The sequence below is a fragment of the Nerophis lumbriciformis genome, linkage group LG24 (assembly GCF_033978685.3).
Source record: "Nerophis lumbriciformis linkage group LG24, RoL_Nlum_v2.1, whole genome shotgun sequence".
Taxonomy (NCBI): Eukaryota; Metazoa; Chordata; class Actinopteri; order Syngnathiformes; family Syngnathidae; genus Nerophis; species Nerophis lumbriciformis.
In genome coordinates, this window is record NC_084571.2 from 18,720,415 (window position 1) to 18,739,522 (window position 19,108).

Consider the following 19,108-nt stretch of genomic DNA (forward strand, 5'->3'; position numbering starts at 1 on the left):
CGGTAACTAGTAATCTAACGCGTTATTTTTTTATATTCAGTAACTCAGTTACCGTTACTACATGATGCGTTACTGCGTTATTTTACGTTACTTTTTATGTAGTATAAAGTGTGTTTTATCGGAGCGCTGCTCTGTCGTCGTTCTGATTCTTCTTGTGTCAAGCCGGAGAAGAGAGAGAGACATATGCGCTCTGTGTGGGTGTGTGTGCGTGTGAGTGTGGAGAGGGGGGGGGGGCGTGTCTGATCATGGCGGAGCCAGAAGTGGAGTTTGCTAACATGGAGATATTTTCACTACTTTTCTTTTGTCGAGCACGAAGAAAATAACATTTTAGTTAAATGTAAATTGTGCTTTGGATCAAAGATCCCATCTACTGCCCAAAACAGCAATTCAAATCTGCTGAAACAAGCTACATAGCAACATGCTTCGACGAAGCTAGTAAAGAGAGACAGAGACTCTGATGCCACTTCACCTCCACCACCACCACCATTCACCGCTGAAGGTACACACTCTGTCAATCAATGTTCCCTTTAATTGTTGATGTGTGTGAGCAAATGCAAAAAGTCCCTGTGCATTGAGTGGAGTCCATGTGAGCAACATCACACGTGCACACTGTGGCTACACCAACAGCACACGTGTCCCAAACCTGACTAAATAACAACTTACATCTCCATCCATCCATCCATTTTCTACCGCTTGTCCCTTTCGGGGTCGCTGGAGCCTATCTCAGCTGCATTCGGGCGGAAGGCAGGGTACACCCTGGACAAGTCCCCACCTCATCACAGGGCCAACACAGATAGACAGACAACATTCTCTTATTATTATAATCAAATGACAGCAGTCATTTCCATTTCTAATATAAGTGTTTAGGCCCACTTATAATGACAATAACAAAAAATATTGTTTTTCATGAACTGTGTACTTGTATTGTTTGTCTGGGTGGAGGTCCTGCTTTGGAAATAATTTGTACCCCTTTCAGACATTGCATTTAGTTCCCATTAAAACATTCACATGTTGCACAATGAGATGTAAGCAGGGGATCATGTGTACATTCCTGCAACTTCCTGTTTGTAAAAAATATATTTTTATTAGTATTTATTTAATATACTAACAGCATTTAATGATTAATATTTATAAATTAAGATTCCTAATAAATGACACTAGAATAAGCACACATTTGATTGGTAAATCATAGTGTAACGACCTGGAATGACACTTTATGTGTGGTGTTGGAGTTGTCCGACTTTTTGTGTGGCTGTAAACGCATCACTGGCTAAGTGCCATATGTGCAAGTGTTGGCGCACGTGAGAGAGCGAGCGGCTGCTGTTGATATAACAAAGTTGCTTTTGGTCTGGTTTGTACTGCAGAAAATGACCATTTTTGCTAGATATCATTTTTTTTACTAATGTTTTGGTGATGTGTTTATGGCCGACAGTAAAGAGTTTTGCTCAGTAAAGTGATGGATGGAATTCATGTCCTCAAAGCGTCTCGACAGACGTTACAATATTTGAACAATGATGACAAAAACGGTTTTCTCTGTCATGTCCGTGTCGTGTCGAAAATTGTTATGCGCTTATTTTTTTATTTGATTTTGTGCATGGCATAGATTTGCCGTGCGCAGAGGACGCTTGAGCAGTGCGCAATTGCACATGCGCGCTCCTGAGAGGGAACGTTGCTGTCAATTCTCTTATATACTCTTTCATTCTAGACTTCTAGAGTGTTTGATTATCACATCACTCTAAATGTATAGACTATAAAGTTCACAAACATAAAGAGGGATCCTAGTGGGCCAGGCCAATCTTTCCTTATCTCTAAACTAAAACTGGGGAAATGTGTAGTGTTCTGGGTTTCAGACATGATTTTGTATAAGAATTACTTGAGGAAGAAAATGCCTGGTTAGACTTTGTGTATGTAGTGTGTGCCTTTCTTGCTTTACAGCTATGCTGTTATTATGCTGTTTGTTACTTATGTATTTTATGTTGCAGCTATTTAAAATAGTTTTGTCAATTTGTTCTGGCCAGAAACAAATTGGCCTTTGTAACATATCTTTGTCTTTGTGTGTTGTATGTAGACCACATGGCTTAGCAGAGTTGAGTGATGCAAATGCATGTCAAGTTGATCAACAGATTGTATTATTCTCCAGTGGAATAACAGTACTGAAATGAAGGCTAAAAGGGCATTAATTGGAGCTTTAAAAAAAGGGGGAAAAAAGAAGTAACTAAATAGTTACTTTTCACAGTAACGCATTACTTTTTGGTGTAAGTAACTGAGTTAGTAACTGAGTTACTTTTGAAATGAAGTAACTAGTAACTGTAACTAGTTACTGCTTTTCAGTAACTAACCCAACACTGGTTATGGTTGCCCTCAGAGGGCCACTTTGTAGTTATAATTGCCCTCAGAGGGCCACTTTGTAATTATGGTTGCCCTCAGAGGGCCACTTTGTAGTCATAATTGCCCTCAGAGGGCCACTTTGTAGTTATAACTGCCCTCAGAGGCCCACTTTGTAGTTATGGCTGCCGTTAGAGGGCCACTTTGTAGTTATGACTGCCCTCAGAGGGCCACTTGTAGCATTTTTTATGTGTTTATTTATTTATATATAAATTAAAATCTGTTCAGCCACTCAGACAAATCCTATAGTTGATCTAAATCTGTTGTCTACATTTAAGTGTTGATGCTTCTCCTGTTGTCTTTTTTGTATTTGACTTTATTAAATGTTTGGTAGAATTGTATTAAAAACTAGTTTTCATTTAAGTAATATAAACATTTATCAGAGCTGTTTGTTTATTGTATGGAGGAATATAATTAATCATAGAACTGGCACCCAATTAAAAAAAATACATATTAGTGTATGAGTGTTAAAGTTGAAGGATTTCTCCCCAAGGGGGCGTAACAGGAAGTAATGGAAAAGCCAAGGTGTAGACCACAATAAAGCGTGTCACATGGAGATGACATCGTCATATCGCCACTGTGAGTTGTTGTTAGTTCATTGTGTTTGAGGCTAAATGGGGTGCACTACTTTGTGCAGCCAGCAGAGGCGCTGTCAAATAGTTTGTGTGTTGACAACAGATTGGGGATCAGTTGTCAGAGTTTATCAACTTAAATTTATTTAAGCAATCGGAGGGTTGCTGGTTACTGGGGTTCAATCCCCACCTTCTACTATCCTAGTCACGTCCGTTGTGTCTTTGGGCAAGAACACTTCACCCTTGCTCCTGATGGCTGCTGGTTAGCGCCTTGCATGGCAGCTCCCGCCATCAGTGTGTGAATGTGTGTGTGAATGGGTGAATGTGGAAATACTGTCAAAGCGCTTTGAGTACCTTGAAGGTAGAAAAGCGCCATACAAGTATAACCCATTTATCATTTATTTATTTATCCTTCATTTCCTTTCTTAGTCAAGCAAGTAACAGTGACAAATCTGAGTAAATCAAAGTCAAGGTTTTTGATTGTTGATCTAGAACAATAGAACATGTGAACCACTCTTTTTAAGGTAATCTGCTGACAAAAACAACTATTTTAATCACCATTTTACTTGTTAGCAAGTCAAACATTTTTTACAATCTACATAATATTTTTAATTAGCTCAGATGTATCAATGTCAAAAAATGATCGTTGTTGCATCGTAGTCCAAGGAATCGAACTGTACTACATTCCTACTCTATGTGTCACAGTACATGAGGACTAGTCACTAATCACCAAGTTGAACTCAGCCACTCCCATCCACAGGTAGGGGGGTCCACACACTTTCCACTGAGGGTCACAAACTGAAAAATCTAAGCATGCGGGGGCCTTTATATATATATATATATATATATATATATATATATATATATATATATATATATATATATATATATATATATATATATATATATATATATATATATATATATATATATATACATATGAAGTGAAGTGAATTACATTTATATAGCGCTTTTTCTCAAGTGACTCAAAGCGCTTTACATAGTGAAACCCAATATCTAAGTTACATTTAAACCAGTGTGGGTGGCACTGGGAGCAGGTGGGTAAAGTGTCTTGCCCAAGGACACAACGGCAGTGACTAGGATGGCGGAAGTGGGGATCGAACCTGCAACCCTCAAGTTGCTGGCACGGCCGCTCTACCAACCGAGCTATGCCGCCCCATATATATATATATATATATATATATATATATGTATATAGATAGATAGATAGATAGATAGATAGATAGATAATACTTTATTGATTCCTTCAGGAGAGTTCCCTCAGGAAAATTAAAACGAGCTTTTTTATATATATATATATATGTGTATACACACACACACACATATACATACACACACACATATATATACACACACATATTTATATATATATATATATATATATATATATATATATATATATACATACATACACATATATACACACACACACATATATATGTATCAGTGACGTGCAGTCAGTAGAGGCAGGTGAGGCGGGGCCTCACCTGCCATCATGGAAAGAAAAAAAATGTAAAAAGAAAAACAAATTAATTAAATTGTTATATGTATCCAGTGATTATACTAAAGTTATTTTCCATTTAACTTCACCAGTTTTAGATTATTTTTATTCAAAATCGCTGAATTTTCACATTTGCCGTTCAAATACTGAGAAGAGACGGTGCGGTGATCAGCAGTCAGTTGAGGCACGTCACTCAGTTATGCCTCAACATGGATTGTGCAATGACTCGGCTAACTGCTGGCCTGCTGTGCAGTGAGACCGTATTGCTATATGAACTATATCAACTAACTAAACTATGGCATAGTTTAGTTAGCTGAGGTATATAATGTAGAGTGTATTTTGTCAAAAACTGTATGTGTGTAACGTATTTTTTGTGCTGAGCATTCATAAAACGGCTGCAAAAGACGTACTGGCTGAGGCTCGCAGTAATCCGGCCTCCTGGTGGTAGAGGGCGGTAGTGATCCCAGAGATCATTCCTCGGCCGCAGAAGAAGTGAGAACAAGCAACAGTTAGCAAGTCAAGTGCAGCGGTCGTTTATTATTTCCTCTCACCTGAACTTTTATTAAAAACATGGAGGATTACATATGTAAAATAAAACAGTCTTCTAAACTGGACTTTAAATCGAAGCAGGAGGTAATAATCAAAGGTAGACCAACGCCGGAGCTAAAGGGTTTGCTACAGACTTCGGGACAGAAGACCCGTTCTTTTCAAACGACGTGGTACACACGCAAAGGCTGGCTGTGTGGATGTCCAGCAAGAAAGGTAAGACCATAAAAATGTTTTTTTTAATTAAATGTGCTTTTTTGTGTGCTACAGTTTGTATGTGTAAAGAATGCTGGTATGAGCTTTTAAACATAACCCGTTAACTGCTGCCAATCAAATGGTCAATAAGATACTCTTTAGGGTTCATATGTTTGTAAATCTGACTGTGATGAAGTCAGTGCCTCACCAGCCATCAACCTCACCGCACGTCACTGATATATATATATATATATATATATATATATATATATATATATATATATATATATATATATATATATATATATATATATATATATATATATATATATATATATACATATATATGCAGAGGTGGGTAGTAACGCGCTACATTTACTCCGTTACATCTACTTGAGTAACTTTTGAGATAAATTGTACTTCTAAGAGTAGTTTTATTGCAACATACTTTTACTTTTACTTGAGTATATTTATAGAGAACAAACGCTACTTTTACTCCGCTACTTTTACTCCGCTACTTTTATCTACATTCAGCTCGCTACTCGCTACTATTTTTTATCGATCTGTTAATGCACGCTTTGTTTGTTTTGGTCTGTCAGACAGACCTTCATAGTGCCTGCGTTTCAACAAATACAGTCACTGGTGACGTTCACTCCGTTCCACCAATCAGATACAGTCACTGGTGACGTTGGACCAATCAAACAGAGCCAGGTGGTCACATGACCTGACTTAAACAAGTTGAAAAACTTATTGGGGTGTTACCATTTAGTGGTCAATTGTACGGAATATATACTGTACTGTGCAATCTACTAATAAAAGTTTCAATCAATCAATCAAAAGTGTGAAGGAAAAAAGACCCTTTTATTTCAACCGTACATCCCGTCAAAAGCCTAAAGACTGACTGCACAGTTCCTGTCTTCACAATAAAAGTGCCGCTCCATCGCGCCTGCGCTTTCAAAACAAGAGTCTCCGAAAGCCAGCGCAAACAAGCTAGCAAGCTACGGAGTTTGCCGCCAATGTATTTCTTGTAAAGTGTATAAAAACGAATATGGAAGCTGGACAAATAAGATGCCAAAAATCAACCACTTTCATGTGGTATTAGACAGAAAGGAGGAACTTTTTTCTCCTCCATTTGAAAACGTGGACACTATCAGCACTACTGTCTGATAAAAAAAAAAAAAAAAAAAAAAAAAAAAAAAAAAAAAAATCCAAGATGGCGGCGCGCACAGACGCAGCGGCTTACGGCTCTCCATTTCAGTGCTCTTTCTTCCTTCTTTTCTTCATGTTTTTTTTCCTTTTGTGCACCACCTATACTGCAAACACCCGGTACACCCGCCAGTCACTCTTGGATATCGGTAACTCGCACCAGATATCTGTTTCGAGCGACTTTCACCACGAGCACAACATCCCAGATGACATAGCGAGAGCACAGGGCTCTCCGTGGTTTGTTGTCGGGTCTGGGAGACGGGGAAGACGGAGGAGGGAGAGGAAGCAGAAGCGTGGCCGCAGGTCCGGCGTCTTGCTCAGGCTTAGGAAACAACCCCACAAGCCACCTCTACCGAGCCTGTTCCTCTCTAATGCCAGATCCCTTGTACAGAAGATGGACGACCTGGAGTTACAACTTGCTGGAAACCGCTATGTTCGGGACTGTTGTGCTATGATTATCACCGAAACCTGGCTTCACCCGGAAATACCCGATGCTAGCATGCAGCTAGCCGGACGCACTCTGCTCCGCTGGGACAGAACTAAGGACTCCGGTAAGAGCAGAGGAGGGGGGCTCTGTATCTACGTGCATGAGAACTGGTGCAACAACGGGACAATCACTGAACAGCACTGTTGCCCGGACGTGGAGTACATGTCTGTTAGATGTCGGCCTTTTTTTCTCCCGAGAGAGCTGTCTGTTGTTATCATCACGGCTGTGTATATTCCACCGGACGCCAAAGTAAACACAGCGCTCTCTCTTCTGCTGAACACCGTCAACGAACAGCAGCGGGCCCACCCCGACGGTGTTTATATCATAGCAGGGGATTTTAATAAGGCCAATCTGAAGACTGTACTCCCTAAGTTCTACCAGCACGTGAAGTGTTCTACAAGGGGCAAGAACACCCTGGACCACGTGTATACCAACATAAAGCACGCGTACAGAGCTACACCCCTCCCCCAGCTTGGACAGTCAGACCATCTTTCCCTCCTGCTCTCTCCTACCTACACCCCCATCAGACGCCAGGCCAGGCCTATCACAAAGACTGTTATGACCTGGCCTGACGATGCACTCCCCAAACTTCAGGAGTGCTTCCAACACACAGACTGGGACCTCTTCCAGCAACAGGAGCTGGAGACAGCCACAGGAACGGTGCTGGACTACATAAAGTTCTGCATCGGGAATGTGACTGTGGAAAAAACCATCCGGGTTTACCCCAACAAGAAACCCTGGATGACCAGCCAGGTCCGCACACTCCTCAGGGCCCGCGACGCAGCCTTCAGGTCAGGGGCCAGGGCACTGTACAGTGTTGCTAGAGCCGACCTGAAGAGAGGGATTAAAAAAGCAAAGGCGGACCACAGGAGGTGCATAGAGTCCCATCTGTCCAGCAAAAACTCACGGGAGGTGTGGCGGGGCATTCATGAAATCACGAACTTCAGAGGCTGCAATATGACAACTGCGGATCAGAGTGCGACACTGGCAGAGGAGCTTAACTGTTTCTTTGCCCGTTTCGAAACCCCCCAGCGACACTCATCTGCTCCAGCCCTGCCCCTGCCCCCACCGGGCTCCGGCGCCACTCCACTCACTGTACAGGAGCACAGTGTCAGACGAGTGCTCCTGGCTGTGAACCCCAGGAAGGCTACCGGACCAGACGGAGTACCTGGAAAGGTGCTCAGGACGTGCGCCCACCAGCTCGCTCCCCCCCTCACCAGGATCTTCAACCTCTCCCTGGCTCAGGCAGTCATCCCATCCTGCCTGAAGTCATCTACAATAATCCCGGTGCCGAAGAAGTCTCCCATCACCAGCCTGAATGATTACCGACCAGTGGCCCTCACTCCGGTAATCATGAAGTGCTTCGAGCGACTTGTTCTCCAGTACATCAAGGACCATATCCCTCCAGACTTCGACCCCCACCAGTTCGCATACCGGGCGAACAGGTCCACAGAGGACGCCATCGCTGTTGCTCTCCACTCTGCTCTGAACCACCTGGAGCAGCAGCAGAGCTACGTCCGGATGCTCTCTGTGGACTATAGCTCTGCCTTCAATACAATAATCCCGGACAGACTCTGCAATAAACTGGACACTCTTGGCCTCCCCGCTCTCACAAACGCCTGGATAAGGGACTTCCTAACGGACCGACCCCAGAATGTGAGACTTGGCCCGCACCTCTCATCCTCCCGCACGCTGAGCATCGGCTCCCCACAGGGCTGTGTGCTGAGCCCCCTCCTCTACTGCCTTTACACCCATGACTGCAGTCCGGCCCACAGTGACAACCTTACCGTCAAGTTCGCCGACGATACCACAGTGGTCGGGCTCATCTCCAGGGGTGACGAGGCTGCCTACAGAGAGGAAGTCCTGAAGCTGACGGCCTGGTCTTCGGAGAACAACCTCGCTCTCAACACCAGCAAGACCAGAGAGATCATCGTTGACTTCAGGAGGAGCAGCACCGACCCTGCCCCCCTCTACATCAACGGCGAGCGTGTAGAGAGGGTCCACACCTTCAGGTACCTTGGAGTCCACATCTCTAATGACTTCTCCTGGACAGTCAACACCACATCAATCATCAAGAAGGCTCAGCAGCGGCTACACTTCCTTAGAGTCCTCGGGAAGTACAACCTGAAGCCTGACCTGCTGCTGACCTTCTACCGCTCGTCCATCGAGAGCCTGCTGACCTACTGTATTACGGTATGGTACGGCAGCTGCACTGCAGCAGACAGGGAGAGGCTGCAAAGAGTGGTCAAGACGGCTCAGAAGATCATCGGCCGCCCTCTCCCCTCTCTGACGGACATCTACACCTCCCGCTGCCTCAACAGAGCCAGTGCCATCATCAAGGACAGCACCCACCCTGGCTCTGACCTGTTCCACCTGCTGCCCTCTGGGAAGCGCTACAGGTGCATTAAAACCAAAACAAACAGGCTAAAGAACAGCTTCTTCCCCAGGGCCATAACCATCCTGAACGGACTGCCCCATTGTCCCTCATAACTGCCTTTTCTTCGGTGCAATAACCCATTCCACCAACCACCCTGTTTTTGTTTTTGTTTTTGTTTTTTTTCATGTATATATTCATTTCACACCATATTCATTGCACTTCTACATTTTTTATATTTTTATATATTTGCACATTGTTTTTCTAGCATGCACACATCGCACTGTATGGAATGGCCTCAATCTCGTTACCTTGCGTAATGACAATAAAGCTGATTCTGATTCTGATTCTGATTCTGATTCCAATCAATGCAAGTCATCAGAATCAGGTAATACACCAACTTATATTCTTGTCTTCATGAAAGAAAGGAATCTATATGTGTTAAACATGCATGTATATTCATTAAAACACCTTTAACATGTAAACAAAAACGGCAAAATAAATAAATATAAATTATATACTGTATATATGTATATATATATATATATATATATATATAAATGTGTGTGTATGTATATATATATATATATATATATATATATATATATATATATATATATATATATATATATATATATATGTATGTATATATATATATATATGTATGTATATATATATATATATATATATATATATATATATATATATATATATATATATATATATATATATATGATATGTGTGTGTATGTTACTCATCAGTTACTCAGTACTTGAGTAGTTTTTTCACAACATACTTTTTACTTTTACTCAAGTAAATATTTGGGTGACTACTCCTTACTTTTACTTGAGTAATAAATCTCTAAAGTAACAGTACTCTTACTTGAGTACAATTTCTGGCTACTCTACCCACCTCTGTATATATATATATATATTTGTATATATATATATATATATATATATATATATATATATATATATATATATATATATATATATATATATATATATATATATAAATGTGTGTGTGTGTGTGTGTGTATATATATACACAATATACAGTATATATATATATATATATATATATATATATATATATAATAATGTGTGTGTGTGTGTGTGTATATACATATATACACAATATATATATATAAATGTGTATTGACTGAATGCAAATGTTAGAATGTAAACAAAGCAGACTATGTACATAAGTCAGTGTTAGACATAAATAAAAACATACTTCAGCCTTCTCTTTTTGAGTGTTGTAGTTTTTTTTCTTTCTTTTTCTACTTATCTTGTGTTTTATTTTACAATTTACATGTTTGATGATGATGCTCAAATAAACTAACTAACACCCTCAAGTTTGGTTTCGGGGACCTGGAAGAGTCTCGGTCAGTAAAATGTTCAAAATAAGTCATATGTTATTTTTCAAATTTTATGTCAACACTTAAATCTCCAGATCAACTTCAGGTCTGTCGATAAAGTTTTTTTCATATATATTAATATATATATATATATATATATATATATATATATATATATATATATATATATATATATTTATATATATATATATATATATATATATATATATATATATATATATATATATGTATATACATATATATATATATATATATATATATATATATATATATATATATATATATATATATATATATATATATATATATATATATGTGTGTGTATGCTATTTTTGTCCAAACCCTGTTTTTTATGGCAACAACACAACATTATTTTTTGACACAGTTTGAAAGAAAAAAACAGCCTTTTTTTTTTTCATTATATTTCACCTGTGTGGTCTTTTGTTCCACTTTTTAATGTTTCGTTTTTAATAGTATTTTGTAGAATGCTGCAGGCTACAAATGGCCCCCGAGCCACACTTTGGACTAAGGATCTGGTGCAGAGTCAAAAGCTCTGACTTTTTGAGAAAGTAGCCCCAGCTTGGAGACCTTTAGCGCGGCTCCACAAGTCAAAATGAGGCCCTTGTTGTGAGTCAACTTACCAAATCTAAAGTTTCTTCCAATTTTTACCGCCTAAATCCCTGCCCGGGAAGGTGGGCACCTTTTCAGCCCCTCAAGCCCCGCCGGGGAAGGTGGGCACCTGCCCTGGCACCTCAGAGGAGGCGGGTCTGCCTGTCTGTTCTGGTCTTGGTGCAGCTGATGATTTGAGGGCGGTCTGAGTCATGAATGAGTGCAGCTGCCACTCTTTTGCTGTTTTGGAGTTGTGACACCCACGTCAGTAATCAATGGAGGCAGCAGTTCCACCTTTGATGTGTGGAGTTGAAGTTTGAAACATTTTTATCACATGTTTGTGTGTCAAGTGTGCTTACATCTTAGCAGGAATAACACTCTGCTGTTTACAATATTGGACTTCTTTTCTGCGCACGCACGCACACACACACACACACACACACACACAATGGACCTGCTCCTCTTCACTGCATTAGTTGAATTCACTTCCAATATGTCCTCTCCTCTTGCTATTACAAAAAATTACATTAAAAGATTCACTCCTGCTAAATCAAACTTTTTGTTGATTGAGAGGTGATTGTCCTGATATTATAATTATTGTAAATATTACAATAAAGCGACGACTTAAAGTCCACCATGACACGTCCAGTATGCTCACTCACAGTTTGGCCTCTAACATGTAGAAAACAATCATCAACTTTTGTCACATTTCTAAGTAACAAAGAAATTGGTTTCAGACATCTTTCATAATTATAACATTTTGAAAGCAAAGCACTGCAATGCTAACTAATTATATCTCTGACAATGTTGTCCTGATAGCAATAGTTTGTTATGTATATCCTTCATGGCATTATTGTCTTTATTGTAACAAAAAATGTTAGTGTACATGAAACATATGTTTATTATTGTAATTTAGTCCTTAAATAAAATAGTGAAAATACTAGACAACTTGTCTTTTAGTAAGTAAACAAACAAAGACTCCTAATTAGTCTGCTGACATATGCAGTAACATATTGTGTCATTTATCTACCTATTATTTTGTCTACATTATGAGGGACAAACTGTAAAAATGGAATATTAATCTACTTGTTCATTTACTGTTAATATCTGCTTATTTTCTGTTTTAACATGTTCTATCTACACTTCTGTTAAAATGTAATAATCACTTATTCTTCTCTTCTTTGATACATTACATTAGTTTTGGATGATACCACACATTTAGGTATCGATCCGATGCCAAGTAGTTACAGGATGATACATTGGTCATATTCAAAGTCCTCATGTATCCAGGGACGTATTTACTGACTTTATAAACGTAATATGAATTTTAAAAAAGGTTTGCGATATCAAAATGATATCAATGTAACCATTGTAGTATCGACTTTACACTGCTCTTGTACTTGGTGTCTTTACAGTCAATGTTTGAATAGATCCACCCTTTTGTTTACATTGAGGAGCACCAGCTTGCTGTTAGCGGTTAGCTATTGTATCCTCCTATGGTGTGTAGTGAAGCATGTTTCGCTATTCCTTGTCCTCCAGTGATAATGGTAAGAAACCTACTTTATTTTTCGCCATGGAGGCCAGGATTAATCATTTAGAATTAGCTAAAACTAAATGGGCACACATTTGCCGCTAGCTAGCTATGTTTAAAAAGGAAAATCAATTTCCATAATCAGTAAAGCAGAGCCTATTTAATTCTACTTCTTTTCATAGCATCGCAGTTTTTTTTATCCCATTTCTTTGTTCTCTGTAACAGAACAGAGAATAAAGTAAGTAAACAAACAGGAAATACATGTCAGACATATATATATATATATATATATATATATATATATATATATATATATATATATATATATATATATATATGTACACAATAATTCAAGTTCTCATCAATAAACAGTTTAATGAGAAGATTAATGAGATTATTATTTTAAAGGTTCAGGATGTTCATCATAATTCTTCTACTTAGTGAACACTTGTTGTGTGAACAATCTCTTAAACTCAATCATATTGCTGCTTTCTTTCATTTCTTTGCTTCATCCATTCCACTATTTCCACATATTGATACACTAAAGGTTGTACGTGCATACACATGTTTTAAATGACATGTTCCTCTAAGGTTATATTTCTGCTCTTTTGTTGAGAAGAATTGTTGTACTTTGTGTGTACAAGTTGTGAACTTTAATATTTGTGCGTCACTCAATGAAGAATGTCTATATCCAACATGATGTATTATTAGAACTGATCTCTGTGTCACACCCTTAGTGAATGAAGTGTACTTTTGTACTTGTCTCCCCAAGTGATTCCCTTCTGGGGCTGATCCGGATCACCGTCTGGATTCAGGACTTGTTGTTTTAAAAGATGATTTACTATTGGGAGATAAAACCCTTCAGGTCTTCAAGTGCTTTTTAAGTTGTCTTACTATTATTATGACATCCATTTTCTACCGCTTGTCTCTCTCGGGGTCGCAGGGGTGGCTGGAGTCTATCCCAGCTGCACTCGGACGTAGGGCGGGGTAGACCCTGGACAAGGAAGGCAGGGTAGACCCTGGACAAGGAAGGCGGTGTACACCCTAGACAAGGAAGGCGGTGTACACCCTGGGCAAGTGGCCTCCTCATCACCGCATATAGACAACATTCTCACACTAGGGACCATTTAGGGGCCTATCCCCAGGTGCATGTCTTTGGAGGTGGGAGGGGCCTATCCCCAGGTGCATGTCTTTAGAAGTGGGAGGGGCCTATCCCCAGGTGCATGTCTTTGGAGGTGGGAGGGGCCTATCCCCAGGTGCATGTCTTTGGAGGTGGGAGGGGCCTATCCCCAGGTGCATGCCTTTGGAGGTGGAAGGGGCTTTCCCCAGGTGCATGCCTTTGGAGATGGGAGGAGCCTATACCCAGAGGTGGAGGTGGGTTGCTAAACTAACGAAGCTAGCGCGGAGAAAGGCGGCGTCGGTCTAAAGGAATCTACTCCCACACGTCGTGACCACTTCCCTGAAGACAGCAAGAACTTGACTCGGTGAAAGAAATACCGTGAGTATGGATCCCTGCTCTTCGTGAAACCGTTCTCATGGATAGGTTGGCTCTGCTAGGGAGCCGTGTCCGCCAGTTAGAGCAGAGTAATCTCCTAACTTTAGACATTGCGGACACATCTTCTAGCGTTAGCTGTAGCGAGCTAACTAGCCCAGCTTGTAGCAGCCCTAAGCGGCCTATAAGCAACGGTGAACCGGTTGAGACGCACAGTAGATTCAACCCTTTAGCTAGTTCTACTTTCCAGTCTACCGGGCACCACACTTTAGTCATAGGGGACTCCATCACCCGAAACATCTGCTAAACACCGACACCTATTTAATAATACCACATTAATATTTGACAACCAAACAATTACACAAGGCGACTCGGTAAAGAATCTGGGTATTCTCTTCCACCCAACTCTCTTGTTTGAGTCACACATTAAGAGTGTTACTAAAACAACTCTCTCATTTGAGTCACACATTAAGAGTATTACTAAAACGGCCTCCTTTCATCTGCGTAATATCGCTAAAATTCGTTCCATTTTGTCCACTAGCGACGCTGAGATCATTATTCATGCGTTCGTTACGTCTCGTCTCGATTACTGTAACCTATTATTTTCATGTGTCCCTATGTCTAGCATTAAAAGATTACAGTTGGTACAAAATGTGGCTGCTAGACTTTTGACAAGAACAAGAAAGTTTGATCATATTACGCCTATAATGTATATACCTTTATATACATATATACATATATAAATATATAAATATATATATATATATATATATATATATATATATATATATATATACCTATACTGTATATACCTTTATATACCTATATACCTATACTGGCTCACCTGCACTGGCTTCCTGTGCACTTACGATGTGACTTTAAGGTTTTACTACTTAGGTATAAGTACTAGCTCCATCATATCTTGCTGATTGTATTGTACCATATGTCCCGGCAAGAAATCTGCGTTCAAAGAACTCCGGCTTATTAGTGATTCCCAGAGCCCAAAAAAAGTCTGCGGGCTATAGAGCGTTTTCTACTGGGGCTCCTGCTGGTCCCACTATGGACTGGACTCTCACTATTATGTTAGATCCACTATGGACTGGACTCTCTCACTATTATGCTAGATCCACTATGGACTGGACTCTCACATTATTATGTTGGATCCACTATGGACTGGACTCTCACACTATTATGTTACAATATTTTTCGGACTATAAGTCGCTCCGGGGTATACGTCGCACTGGCTGAAAATGCACAATAAAGAAGGAAAAAAACATATATACGTCGCACTGGAGTATAAGTCACATTTTTGGGGGAAATTTATTTGATAAAATCCAACACCAAGAATAGACATTTGAAAGGCAATTTAAAATAAATAAAGAATAGTGAACAACAGGCTGAATAAGTGTATGTTATATGACGCACAAATAACCAACCGAAAACGTGCCTGGTATGTTAACGCAACACATCATGGCAAGAGTCATTCAAATAACTATAACATAGAACATGCTATACGTTTACCAAACAATCTGTCACTCCTGATCGCTAAATCCCATGAAATCTTCTCCCTCGGTGTCGCCTCTGGTATGTCCTTTCTTTCTGCTGCTCGATTGCCATTCTCTGCTGCATTTCACTTGTACTCTGCAGTATATGATTTCCTTTTCCGTGCCATTTTTGTTCAGCCCTTCTCAGTTTTTATAGGTTACCGCCAATGTTGAAATGATCAATTTTCATAGGTACGGACGTAGTAGCATGTAGCATCTTTTTTTTCACAATACACCGCCATCATGACCCACAATGCACTTGTGCCATGACTCGCCCCCGCATAATTTCTATTGGTTGAAGTGTGTGACGATTGCTGACATTTGCTTCGTCTCTTCCGTGAATTAGATAAATAATATTATTTGATATTTTACGGTAATGTGTTAATAATTTCACTCATAAATCGCTCTGGAGTATACAGTATGTCGCACCCACGGCCAAACTATGAAAAAAACTGCGACTTATAATCCAAAAAATACGGTAGATCCACTATGGACTGGACTCTCACACTATTATGTTAGATCCACTATGGACTGGACTCTCACAATATTATGTTAGATCCACTATGGACTGGACTCTCACACTATTAACTAGATCCACTATGGACTGGACTCTCACACTATTATGTTAGATCCACCATGGACTGGACTCTTACACTATTAACTAGATCCACTATGGACTGGACTCTCACACTATTATGTTAGATCCACTATGGACTGGACTCTCACACTATGAACTAGATCCACTATGGACTGGACACTCACACTATTATGTTAGATCCACTATGGACTGAACTCTCACACTATCATGTTAGATCCACTATGGACTGGACTCTCACAATATTATGTTAGATCCACTATGGACTGGACTCTCACAATATTATGTTAGATCCACTATGGACTGGACTCTCACACTATTAACTAGATCCACTATGGACTGAACTCTCACACTATTATGTTAGATCCACTATGGACTGGACTCTCACACTATTAGCTAAATCCACTATGGACTGGACTCTCACACTATTATGTTAGATCCACTATGGACTGGACTCTCACACTATGAACTAGATCCACTATGGACTGGACTCTCACACTATTAACTAGATCCACTATGGACTGGACTCTCACAATATTATGTTAGATTCACTATGGACTGGACTCTCACACTATTAACTAAATCCACTATGGACTGGACTCTCACTCTATTATGTTAGATTCACTATGGACTGGAGTCTCACACTATTAGCTAAATCCACTATGGACTGGACTCTCACACTATTATGTTAGATCCACTATGGACTGGACTCTCACACTATGAACTAGATCCACTATGGACTGGACTCTCACACTATTATGTTAGATCCACTATGGACTGAACTCTCACACTATTATGTTAGATCCACTATGGACTGGACTCTCACACTATTAACTAAATCCACTATGGACCGGACTCTCACACTATTAACTAAATCCACTATGGACTGGACTCTCACACTATTATGATAGATCCACTATGGACTGGACTCTCACACTATTATGTTAGATCCACTATGGACTGGACTCTCACACTATTAACTAGATCCACTATGGACTGGACTCTCACACTATTATGTTAGATCCACTATGGACTGGACTCTCACACTATTAACTAAATCCACTATGGACTGGACTCTCACACTATTATGTTAGATCCACTATGGACTGGACTCTCACACTATTATGTTAGATCCACTATGGACTGGACTCTCACAATATTATGTTAGATCCACTATGGACTGGACTCTCACACTATTAACTAGATCCACTATGGACTGGACTCTCACACTATTAACTAAATCCACTATGGACTGGACTCTCACACTATTATGTTAGATCCACTATGGACTAGACTCTCACACTATTAACTAAATCCACTATGGACTGGACTCTCACACTATTATGTTAGATCCACTATGGACTGGACTCTCACACTATTATGTTAGATCCACTATGGACTGGACTCTCACAATATTATGTTAGATCCACTATGGACTGGACTCTCACACTATTAACTAGATCCACTATGGACTGGACTCTCACACTATTAACTAAATCCACTATGGACTGGACTCTCACACTATTATGTTAGATCCACTATGGACTGGACTCTCACACTATTATTTTAGATCCACTATGGACTGGACTCTCACAATATTATGTTAGATTCACTATGGACTGGACTCTCACACTATTAACTAGATCCACTATGGACTGGACTCTCACAATATTATATTAGATTCACTATGGACTGGACTCTCACACTATTAACTAGATCCACTATGGACTGGACTCTCACACTATTATGTTAGATCCACCATGGACTGGACTCTTACACTATTAACTAGATCCACTATGGACTGGACTCTCACACTATTATGTTAGATCCACTATGGACTGTACTCTCACACTATGAACTAGATCCACTATGGACTGGACTCTCACACTATTATGTTAGATCCACTATGGACTGAACTCTCACACTATTATGTTAGATCCACTATGGACTGGACTCTCACACTATTAACTAAATCCACTATGGACTGGACTCTCACTCTATTATGTTAGATTCACTATGGACTGGACTCTCACACTATTAGCTAAATCCACTATGGATTGGACTCTCACACTATTATGTTAGATCCACTATGGACTGGACTCTCACACTATGAACTAGATCCACTATGGACTGGACTCTCACACTATTATGTTAGATCCATTATGGACTGAACACTCACACTATTATGTTAGATCCACTATGGACTGGACTCTCACACTATTAACTAAATCCACTATGGACTGGACTCTCATACTATTATGATAGATCCACTATGGACTGGACTCTCACACTATTATGTTAGATCCACTATGGACTGGACTCTCACACTATTAACTAGATCCACTATGGACTGGACTCTCACACTATTATGTTAGATCCACTATGGACTGGACTCTCACACTATTAACTAAATCCACTATGGACTGGACTCTCACACTATTAACTAAATCCACTATGGACTGGACTCTCACACTATTATGTTAGATCCACTATGGACTGGACTCTCACACTATTATGTTAGATCCACTATGGACTGGACTCTCACACTATGAACTAGATCCACTATGTACTGGACTCTCACACTATTATGTTAGATCCACCATGGACTGAACTCTCACACTATTATGTTAGATCCACTATGGACTGGACTCTCACACTATTAACTA

The 19,108-nt window shown here is 39.9% G+C and overlaps 1 protein-coding gene across 1 annotated transcript in view; it reads left to right on the forward strand.

The window, feature by feature from the left end:
• The window catches only part of LOC140679808 (phosphatidylethanolamine-binding protein 4), a 224,441-nt gene that overhangs the window by 179,467 nt on the left and 25,866 nt on the right, over positions 1–19,108 (forward strand). Inside the window, exons 5-6 of the mRNA XM_072916029.1 lie at positions 3,387–3,394; positions 5,130–5,241. Coding sequence (XP_072772130.1) covers positions 3,387–3,394; positions 5,130–5,241 — 120 coding nt within the window. The remainder of the gene's footprint in view (positions 1–3,386; positions 3,395–5,129; positions 5,242–19,108) is intronic.